The sequence below is a fragment of the Euleptes europaea genome, chromosome 15 (genome assembly GCF_029931775.1).
Source record: "Euleptes europaea isolate rEulEur1 chromosome 15, rEulEur1.hap1, whole genome shotgun sequence".
NCBI classification, from domain to species: Eukaryota; Metazoa; Chordata; class Lepidosauria; order Squamata; family Sphaerodactylidae; genus Euleptes; species Euleptes europaea.
Window position 1 is genome coordinate 24,080,069 of NC_079326.1, and position 11,535 is coordinate 24,091,603.

General features: G+C 40.9%; 1 protein-coding gene across 2 annotated transcripts in view; it reads right to left on the reverse strand.

The window, feature by feature from the left end:
- The window catches only part of GTDC1 (glycosyltransferase like domain containing 1), a 226,920-nt gene that overhangs the window by 9,622 nt on the left and 205,763 nt on the right, over positions 1 to 11,535 (reverse strand). For both annotated transcript variants that reach the window (XM_056861446.1, XM_056861445.1), the window contains 2 exons: positions 5,902 to 5,972; positions 5,099 to 5,190 (listed from right to left, as the gene is read on the reverse strand). In XM_056861446.1, the coding sequence (XP_056717424.1) occupies positions 5,099 to 5,190; positions 5,902 to 5,972 (163 nt within the window). The remainder of the gene's footprint in view (positions 1 to 5,098; positions 5,191 to 5,901; positions 5,973 to 11,535) is intronic.

Sequence of the window (11,535 nt, forward strand, 5' to 3'; positions counted from 1 at the left end):
AAAAGGTTGGGAACCACTGCCCTAAATGGAGAAGCATTGTCTGTGCTTGTGAACAATACACCTCTGTTGACTCAACGGCATCTACTCGCTTTGCACCATATATGGGATGGAGGAGGAGCTGCCACTGCTGCTGAACAGATAGGCTGTGGAGATGCAGGTTTGCAGGGAGAGCCCCCCTCCCACCACTGGAAGGAGAACAGATGGGTGACAATGGCGGGGGAGATGGCAGAATGGAAGGCAGCAGACAGAAGGGCGTGGAGGAGGATAGATAGGCAAGCAAGATTCCCCTACCCTGTGAGTTTGTCGGGGGCAGGGGGAGGAGAAGAAGCCAGGCCCAAAGAGGCACCCACATTGCAGGTAGGCAGCCAGGCAAGCAAGCAAAGGGGGAAGGATGGGTTCCCTCTCCCCTGATGACAAGGTGCCTGCTGGTCTAAGTATATTTCAGAAACACTAAAATATAACTACCAAAAATAGGCTTTTTGCAGGAGTCAGTTAGGTTAACCTTCCTAGTAGCGGTGGGGATTGAGTTTTTGTCAGACTGACCAACCATTTTAATGTTTCTATAACTTCAATTAGATATCCGAAGCCTTTGGAATGAGGTGGGATAAAAACCGAAATAAATCATATACAAACAAGCAAAACAGCCAATGAGAAGAGGTGTGGAGCAGTGGTTAGTGTGCAGGATTAGGACTTGGAGCCGATAGTTCAAATCCCCAAATAGCCACCAAAAAAAAAAAAACCGTTCATGGGGTATCCTGGGCCTTCCACCTTGTGTCAGCATAACCTACCTCCCTGGGTACTGAGAGCCTAAAACGGAGGGTGCGAAAAGCACATATGTCACATTGAGCTCCTTGAAAGTAAGGTGGAATTACATTCTGAGATGGAGAGAAACAGTGGTCATTTTGACAGAAAGAAGATGGAGTGTCCTTAAGAGTGCAGGCAGCATCTGAAGAAGTGGCAAGTATTCTTGATTGTAGCCTGTTCACTTTGACCCACAGAACCCAAATGAAGCCACTGAGAACTTGTTCATCCCCTATTTTAGTTTCCCTTCATTGTATCTTTATCTTGATTTGGATTTTAATTGCTGCTTGCTATGATTTTATGGGGGGTGACAATAAGCCACACTGAGTATCTGTTTGAAAGGCAGCGTATTAAAATTTAAAAGACGCCTGCAAATAAATTTAAAAAGTAGTCTGCATAATCTAGGCCTTTGTCTTCACAGTCATAGTCATATTGAAGAACGACAGGAAGACAGAATCCAGGACTGGGGCGTGTGTGTGTGATAAATGAACCAAAGTTGCACAGAACAAAAGGAACAGATTTATTCACTTACCACAGTATGATCCGACATTAACGGAGTTCATGAAGTATGTTTCTTACTTAAATTTGGGGTCTGAACCTGACCGCCCACCACCCAACGACAGCATTCATTTTTCCTCTATCCAGGGCAATGCCTTGCTGCTATAGCATGAGCAATTAAACCTTGCATTCGGCGGGAGTTATTAATGCACCGCTCAAAGTGATGTGATAAACTGCTCCATGTCTTTGGTGGTAACTCTACCTATAAATAATTCAGCCAGGAGTCCATTCTCCAAAGGAGACAATGGAAGGATTTTACGTACTGGGGCTTCTACAACGCACATCTCTTCTTCTGGCACCGTGTTTCGGGAATCTCACTCTTTAATATCAATAGTTGTCCTTCATTTGCTAAGTCTTTAAAAGGCCAGGAGGAAAAAAAAAAGAACAAGGTGCAAACAAGAGCAGTTTATTTGACCTTTTAGGTCTCTTTTGACCTTTCAGATCTATTGCACCTTGTTCCTCTTTTTCTTCTTCCATCTACCAGTGCGGCCCTATTTTCTTCCCGGTTGCTCTTTAAAAGGCCCCCCAGTAGTTCTGATGTGCAAGAGACGCAGCTCCCCAGCCATGAGGAAGGTGATCCATGTGAAACCAAACTATTTAACTGAACGTGAAGAATGAATGGATGTCAAGGTAAAAAAAATTAAGGATTGTTTTTCTCTTTGAAGCCTTCGCATGCAGCTATGCAATAGTATTGACTCAAGAAGGAACGCCGAGCACTGGAAGTGTTCAGTCAGCATTTTAAACTATTATGAGCTACCTTCTGAACCATTGCCAAGTTAATAGACAATGAAAGATAATGAGCTTGAAATTGGGTGTTAAATTGCATTTTTGGTTGTCTCTCTCTCTCTCTCTCTCTCTTTTTTTTTTTTTGACTTGAAGTTTAACCATTTCCTGCAGAAGCAACGTTCTCGTTTGGTCTGTCCTTATGCAAATGTCAATTTTTAGGTCACAGATAACATCGTACAGAACTAAATTATTTTGTCCACTTGCACAAATGTGCTGAAAGGGGAAAAAGAAAGTGCAGAAAATGCAGCTGAGGTAAGGAGAAGGCGGAAAATATATCTGAGGGAAGGAGGGAATGTTATCGCATGGGGCATTACATGGGAACATGTTGCCAGTTACATTGTTAGGCCTGTGTTTTAGCGGTAACTATACCACTAGTATTACCTGCCCGGTTACTTTCCATTAATGGCTTAGGATTAGAGCATCCTGTGTTTCCTTATTTAGGGGGCAATCCACTGTGAAATTGGTTTGCCTAAGCACCGCTGAAATGAATGGACATGTACAATTAACAGAAGAGTTCTTGGGAGCAAGTTTCACTAAAAATAGGGAACACAGCTGGTCAGCACTACTTTTCATGCTCGCCGCGTTTGTTCATCCCAGTTCTTCAGAATACCGCCACCACATGGTTTGCCTTCTTGTACTTACTATCTGACAACTCCTTGACTTTCCAGAGCCTTCTATTTAGCGAGACAATGCTAACCCCTCTATGGTTATGCAGGGCAGAATTTTGAATATACCATACCCAGAGAAGACCTGTCCTTGCTCTTCTGGCTCTATCGATTCATTAGCTCATGCCCTCTTGGAACGCCGCTTTTATGAAGAACTTTGATCACATTATATCTCTTCCCTTTTAACATATAAATCTAATGCCTGTTTCTGACATAATGCCTTTTTTACTAAGTGACAGGGATCCCAAGGCTACATTGTCAGTGGCAAGATTTGTTTCAGTCCTTATATCCCTCAAACATTAGATTTATGCTGCTCAAGATCAATGGATCAAGGAGCTTCTAAGGGATAAAGGAAAGGAACACAGCTGGTGCAGCTGCTTATTGTGCTCCTGGTGTTCAAGTGGTACTATTAACTAAGGCCTATATTAAGGACTAGAGTAGGGCGCAGTGGAAGAGGGAATCTCTGTGGTATGTGGGACCCGGGGCATTTTAGACAACAGAATCTGCACAGTGAATTATGCCCAAGGACTTTCAAGATCCAACGCACATCATGAACAGCCATTGTAATGTAGGTCCCCACCCCTCTCCTCAGCACCAATGGAGGGGCGGGCAGGCGGCCACATTGCGCAACAGGTGCCACCTATGAGCAGCCTTCAGAGGCAAGCCCAGATTGAGCACATTACAACAGGAAAATGTCCAGGTTGTAGCACAAGTGATGGAATGTTTCTGGATGTCCCTATATCAACCAGTGATACATTGCAGTGATAATTGCACGGGTTGACGTACACATATCTGGAGACATTGACAGTTCTATCCCAGATAGGTGTGAGAACAATTTTCCATGTGGCAAGACCCAAGGTTTGGGTTAAGAGCTTACATCAGGGTGACCTTGGGCTAGTCAGAGCTCTCTTAGAGCTCTCTCAGCCTCACCTACCTCACAAGGTGTCTGTTGTGGAGAGGGGAAGGGAAGGCAATTGTAAGCTGGTTTGATTCTTCCATAAGTGGTAGAGAAAGTCGGCATACAAAAACCAACTCTTCTTCTTTAGAGAAAAATGACTGGGTGGGGGGGAACGTGAAAGAGATTTATAAAATATGTATGGGGCACAGCACATGGGTAGAGAGAACTTTTTCTCCCTGCTCCGTAATGCTAGAACTCACAGGCATCTGCGGTAGATTCAAGAAACACAAACAGGAGCACATCTTCATTCAGAGTAATTAACTTGTGGAATTCATTGCCTCAGGACACAAGGATGGCCAGCAGCTTAGCTGAGTTTAAAAGGGGATTCGATACGTTTATGGAGGATAGGCTCATCAGTGGCTATTAATCACAAGGACTCAATGGAATCTGAACACATTCTGAATACTGCTTCAACAGGAATCCTAAACAGGTGGGTTTAGGATTGCCTTCTGGGGGCAATGGGTGAAATAAGATGCTGGACCATTGGTCTGTCCCAACATGGATGCTCTTAAATTCCAGCATGACATCACATTGCAAGTTTTCTCAACCCTAATTTTACTATGTTGAGTACCACTTCTGGAAACTGAGAATAGATTTTATGTTAGGAGATGTTACAGACACGGAGAAAAACGGGAAACACAAAGCTGCTGTATTTGGCAGTAGTATCCAGGTGCCATATGATTTAGTTTTGGCCAAAGAATGGCTCTCCAGAGTCAGACACTTAACCAAAACATGCTCACATGCACAGAACTGTATTTTTTTTAAAAAAATCCAAAACTTCCAAAGTTGATGGTGTAATGGGTTAAATAGTCTCATAAATTATCTAAATAGTCCAGTACAGAGTGAGAAGAGAAGCAATAGGAGAATATCCACCTGGACAGTCACCTGAATGAGATGACCAATAGGATTACACTAGGATAGGAAGCTAGTCTTAGCCTCATTAGTATAATTGTAGGATCTTTCCTTTCCTTTCCTTTTAAACTAATGAATTAAATTAATCCAGGTTCAGTTTTATAAGCCTCTGGAGTCCAAACATGGAGGGCAGTCATTTTAGAAAACAATAAATTTTTAAAAAAGCATGCAGCATGCATTAAGTGCACGTATTTCATAAGACCCTAGGTTAATACAACTGGCATCTAGTGTAATTAATCCTTGTTAGTCTAACAACTAATATCCCTCCCTAGCATGTTTCCTTTAAACATTAGGATGTTAATTAAATGTTTTCTGGTTTCCTCTCTTTTTGGGGGGGGGGGGGAGGGGGAAGGAAGATTTTTGTCTGTAGTCTTGAATATAACAGAATATCATGCAATACTTATTCTGAATGAAATACCTTATAGAGATGTTTCCTTACGATATCTGGCCTCTTGCAGAAATTCCGAAGCCTTTTAAAAAGCTGTTCAGGTGTAGAATACAGATATTCAGCTGCAGGAAAAAACAGATACATTTTTAATGAAACAAAAACCTCAAAGCACACACTCGATATTAGTCACTTTACTAATTAAAAATGCATATTGCTCTGTGCCGCCTCGTGTTTTACATTATTTAAGCATGATTTTATAAGGTTACCTCAGCTCACAAGGATGTTTAATGCTAAATAAGATTGTGTAGTTGTGCTGTTTAGACATCTCCTTTGGGTGATTAAAATACATTATTCTAATGTAACACAATGCATATGTGATACATTTAGTGATGAGATTTTTCAAAGGGCTGGTACTACATCAGTGTGTATCCTGTAGCAGGGTTGCATATTATTAAGTATTAAATTGTTTAAATAATTTGGTATAATTTTTTTTCAGGCCTCAATTTCTCTCTCGGTATATCATTTTAAAAAATCTGCAAGCTACTGCAGCCAACAGTGACCTTTTAAATAAAAATCTATCATTATAGACCGTGTGTGCTAACAATGAAGAATGCTATTTCAAAACTTGCTTTTGTGTTATCTTGAAAGAACAGATGGTAAATATAAACTTTGTCTAATGTATTAAAACACATTTAAAAAATTCCTCAGCGCTAACATGGGAGCTTGCCAAGTAAACAATAGCTCTTGCTTAAGTTTATTCTCAAACTTTGTATTTCAAAATTAACCATGAATTAAAACATCAACAGAAAAAAAATGTTTAGGTAGAAAAGTACCTGGAAATATTTCTGGGTAGACCAAAGCCTTGGGACAGAGTGGATAACAGCCACAATACACAGCTTCTATCCTAAAAAGGAGAAAATCCATAGCAGTTAAATATTATTACATTATGGAGCCCCTCAAAATTTTAATTGTGGCCAACAGCACAGAAGTTGGCTGCAACATCTTATCCACTGTACTTCAGTGTAATCTCCCTAAACGCCAAAGTTGCTCTTTTTAAAGATAATTTTATTGATCACATGAATTACACAGAACAGAACAGGGAGCATATGTTTTGTTCATTGAATAAATCAAAGCACAGCGCTGTATTTTTTTTTTAAATACTGCTCAACACGTTTTTATAATCAGCAGACATGGCAAAGCGGGGCCAGCTTTTCTTAACAGCAACTGGAGAGAAGCAAAGACCCCCACAATACTCACTTCCTACAATACCCTCTTTAAAAATGTTGTCAAACGCTAATACCAACGGATAGGCATCATGGACCGGTCACTGAAGGCCTGCAGCCGGTTCATACAGCCGTGAGATCTTTTCAGAACAACGATACTTCATTATTATTAATAACAACAATGCTATTTACATTCTTATTAGCATCACTGTTATCTATGGAGCAGCTTCAATGGGCATCGTGATTTACAGAATACAAGGTCCCTGTCCTGAGGAGCTCACATTTAAAATTTTGCTTGAACGAGTCAATGAAGGGAGGGATGAAGAGTGGAGTGTAACCATTTAGTTGTAGTCCCGCGAGGGAAAATTCCATGCATGAAAGGTAGGCTTGCCAACTGCCAAGTAGTTTAATAGAAGGAAGCACCTACACTAACTAGTCAGGTTGTGCAAAGGAATAGAAACAAGCTCTTGCAATATATGCAAACATCACATCACTATTTTGCATATATTGCAAGAGCTTGTTACTATATTGCAAAAACTTGTTACTATTCCTTTGCACAACTGCCAAGTCGTAGCAGAAGATCTCCTGCTATTTCAACTGATCTCCAGCCGATAGAGATCAGTTCACCTGGAGAAAATGGCCGTTTTGGCAATTGGACTCTATGGCATTGAAGTCCCTCCCCTCCCCAACCTCTGCCTTCCTCAAGCTCCACCTCAAAAACCTCCCGCCGGTAGCAAAGAGGGACCTGGCAACCCTAACGAAAGGACAGCTGGGGTTTTGAGCATCCGTTTGACCTTGAGCAGCTCTTGAGCTGGACTCTCCAAGAATTTTTAAACACGGAGGACTTTCCAGACTTTAAAAAGTGGTCTGGAAGTGCTCCGAGTGTGGGTGCACACATGTGTAGGACTTTCTGTGAACCAGAAACGGAGGGAAAAGGTTGTAAGGAAGAGCTGACTGGCCGTGCTGTGCTCATTCACATCTTTATATGCAGAAATTTAATCCCCCTCTGCAAATACTGCCCAGGAAAGCCTGACAATACACAACAGAGTGAACCCACTTAGCAGTGTGAATGTATATTTTAAATTGTGGATTATAACCCAACCTTCATTTTTACAGGTTGCCCAAGTACTCTTGAGTCAATTTTCAAAAGTGATTTGCAGAGTGGCGTCCTCAAGCCATAATTTATGACCACTTCTATGGCATCAACAATCAAATGCCTTACAATTACCAGAACAATGCCAGAAGAGCAGAAGCAAAGTATTTTGTTAGTATTTCCATGCTTTCATCGGACTAGGAGTATTTATCTGTTCCCCCCCCCCCACACACACACACACATAATAGCTATTCATCTGATGTGCAATAAACATTAAAGACAAAACTAAAATTCTGTTGGCCAGAAATGTGGGCAGGGAAGTTGAAACCAATTTTTAAAGCTATTGTCTAGTTTGTGAGATTCTCTGAGTGGCATCCAACATGCTGAATGACTCCCCCCCCCCTTTGTAACCTCACCACCCTACTCCCCTTCAGGCTGACCAGAGGCAGTAGCCGCATTTCAATAATTTACAATAGCAAAGCAACAATATATTTTTGTGCCTTTTGTTTCCAGTTACAAATATGTTCACCCTGACGATAATTTAAGCTGTCCTTGGTTTCTTTTAAAAAGTAATAGGTACATCACAACGGCTTTAAAGCTTGGATAGTCTGACACCATGAGCCCAATCCAGTTCGCTTGTGCTCTGGCTCAAAAGTAATTTGCACAATGTGGAGGTCAAAGAGTGGATTGAGATTACTGGAGCCATGTATTGACCTCTTATTTTCCCCAAATGCTCCCCCCACCCAAGTGCTGAAGCATGTGTCCATGTTCATAAGCAGGGAAAGGGAAAAAACAGGGCAGAATTTTCTAACAGAGCGGTTCCTCAGTGGAACAGGCTTCCTCGGGAGGTGGTGAGCTCTCCTTCCCTGGAGGTTTTTAAGAAGAGGCTAGATGGCCATCTGTCAGCAATGCTGACTCTATGACCTTAGGCAGATCATGAGAGGGAGGGCACCTTGGCCATCTTCTGGGCATGGCGTAGGGTCACTGGGTGTGTGTGGGGGAGGTAGTTCAGAATTTCCTTCATTGTTCAGGGGGTTGGACTAGATGACCCTGGTGGTTCCTTCCAACTCTATGATTCTATATGCCATAGGAATCTTCTGTACTCCACATGCAAGGGGCTTGATCATGCCCCAATATTCAACTGAAGCACTGGGATTGGTGTGTTTCTTTTTATTCATCATTATTGTATATGAAGAGAATTTTAAATACTTCTTGTGTTGCCCAAAAGGGATTGTGGAGGTTTAAGTGATACTTCGTATCATCGTTCTATGACACCAAGTAAGTTTCAGTTCATTCCCTTCCCTAAAACAGAAGGCCAAGCTGCGGTGGGAACCATCTTTAATACATGCAAGTCTTCTTTCCCAAGGACTCTGTCTCACAGATTAGTACAATCAGAATTCAATATATATGTGATTTGACAGTCAGAATTCAGGATTTGGAATTAACCATTGTATTTGAAAACGACTCTCCATATTTAGGTAAAGATAAACATAAGAACATAAGAAAGGCCCTGCTGGATCAGACCAAGGCCCATCAAGTCCAGCAGTCTGTTCACACAGTGGCCAACCAGGTGCCTCTAGGAAGCCCCCAAACAAGACGACTGCAGCAGCACCATCCTGCCTGTGTTCCACCGCACCCAAAATAATAGGTATGCTCCTCTGATACTAGAGAGAATAGGTATGCAGCATGACTAGTATCCATTCTAACTAATAGCCATGAATACCCCTTTCCTCCATGAATATGTCCCCTCTTAAAGCCCTCCAAGCTGGCAGCCATCACCACATCCTGGGGCAGGGAGTTCCACAATTTAACTATGTGTCGTGTGAAAAAATACTTCCTTTTATCTGTTTTGAATCTGTCACCTTCCAGCTTCAATACCCTCCAGCGTTCTAGTATTATGGGAGATAAACAATTGTCTCAGAGGAGATGGAAGGAACAGACTATGAATGGTGGTATACGATGCCATAACAAAACCTCTTTTCTTTATCAGCCCAATCCAGTAAAGGGCAATGCATCAAGAAAAGTTTGATAATGCAGATACCTGCCCTGCTCTCCCCCTTATCCCTGCACTTATGTGAAAGGGCTCAATTCAGGGGAGCTGAAGATCTCTATATTCAACAACCTTGCTTGCATATGAGTTCCAGATCCAAAGATCCACAAATAGGCCTATAAATTGTGGCAAATAATTAAAATGCATGGATACACAAGCCCTACACACTGCTCCTTGGTTATTGGCGACAACCTAGAAACAACGCAACTTTTCCCTATTCCTGCCACGTGAATGATAGGTTTAAACTGGTTGTAACCACACACTTGTTCCCCGTTTTGATTCCTGAACAGTCCTAATGAAACAACAGAGTTCTCCTGAATATACTGTTGAACGACCTTTATATTCCAATTAACAAATCATCTGCTAAATCTATGAATCTTAATATTCAGATCTGTTTCCTTCAATTCATGCAATTTATCAGCAAATAGTTGTTGGGCTTCTGATTCTAAATATAATTAGCTGATAATTTTGCTTGGCTGAATTACTTTTCTGGAGGGCCTGCTAAGTCTCTCAGTTGCATTATCTAGCAATAATGAATCTGATAGGTGAAATTTTTTACTGTAATGAGGATGAGACACAGTTGTGACACCTGAGTCTAGTAATAACAGAAGACTGCTAATTATCGACAGCACTTTTTTGTGTGATGCACAGAGGGGGAAAAAATCCCTCATTATTAAAAAAAATAAAAAGTTACAATTATAAGTGACACCAGAGGAGAGTAAATAAAATGGAGTGATTAAAACATTGCTGCTTTAAGGGTGTTTTTAATTAAGTGGAAATGCTAATGTTGTCATACTTAGCAGATGGGATTAAAATTAGTTATTGTAAGTAACTCATATTTTGTGTTATGGTTTCCAGTGCATGTCTACAAGATCTAAGAAAGTGATACATTCCTTAAGACTTAAAAAAAACACCCAGAAATTCTTATATTCTTTACAAGCAGTAATAATGAACATCATGAATAAACTCTTGGGGAGGAGGGGAATTCCTGCCAAAGAGTTTTCCATAGTGACTTAAGTAGCCTAGAATGTAACCATAATGTACTAGACTGATACAATTATACTACTATGCTGATCCCCAACCCTGCTTCTTTCTGTTCTGTTCTTTTCTTTTTTTGCTGATTGGTGTATTTTTTTAAACAAAAAAATGCTCGGCAAAAATAAAAGTTTGGGGGGTTTGGGCAGGTGTCCAATATCAAACGTCGTGCACGCCGTAGAAAAGATGGCCACCCACCAAGGTGATGTTCTGAAACGAATCACAGGCAGCATCGTGCAAATGCAGATCTGGGGGGAAAAAAACACCCAACAACCTTAATTGCACACTTTCTCCTACTTTATTTGTGTAAAATTTTCCATCTGCTACATCTAAAGATGTCTAAACTGTTAGAATCAGACCTGCATTCAGCTGCCAGCTGTGCGCATTAAGGATTGCAAAACACTAAGTAAATGAGGCAGCATAAAGCTGAGTAGTACTGGTCCATCTGCCCAGTACTAGGAGGGACCCCCCAATACCTGGTCCTTTTTAAAGCGACACACTGCTACTGCTGTCGCTGCTCAAATTAGTCAGGAAAAGACAGGAGCAACCGTTCCTTGAGAGCTCTGGCTCAGAAAGCTCAATTTGCATTTGCTATCATGACTTCTAAGTATCGGAATCTGCATATGATGAGTACAACTTAGTGCTTTTCATCTTGTTCAGATGCTCTTTGAAGAAGTATTTAATGAATGAAAATTAACATCTATAATTTATAGCATTTCCCCCATCAAGTTTCTAAACAATTTGAGATAAATTTTAAAGAGTTTATTTCAGAATTTATTTCCATGGTATATTTAAAAAAAAAACAACTTTTACTTTTCCTGTTTTGAGAACCATTGCTTTTTTTTTTTTTTTTTTGCTAATAATATCAATGGCAATCGTGTTCTGCATTCATACCGTTGCTTAAATCTTCAAAGTGCAGCACAGGCATTAATTAGCTGATATTTTTTTTTGTCTTTGCTAATTCATATTACAAAGAAACAGGATGTTACAGGAATGCTGCATATTTCCACGTATGTCTGTGCTTCATACATCAAGGACTCCTTTGCAGTTTAACCGGGGGGGGGGG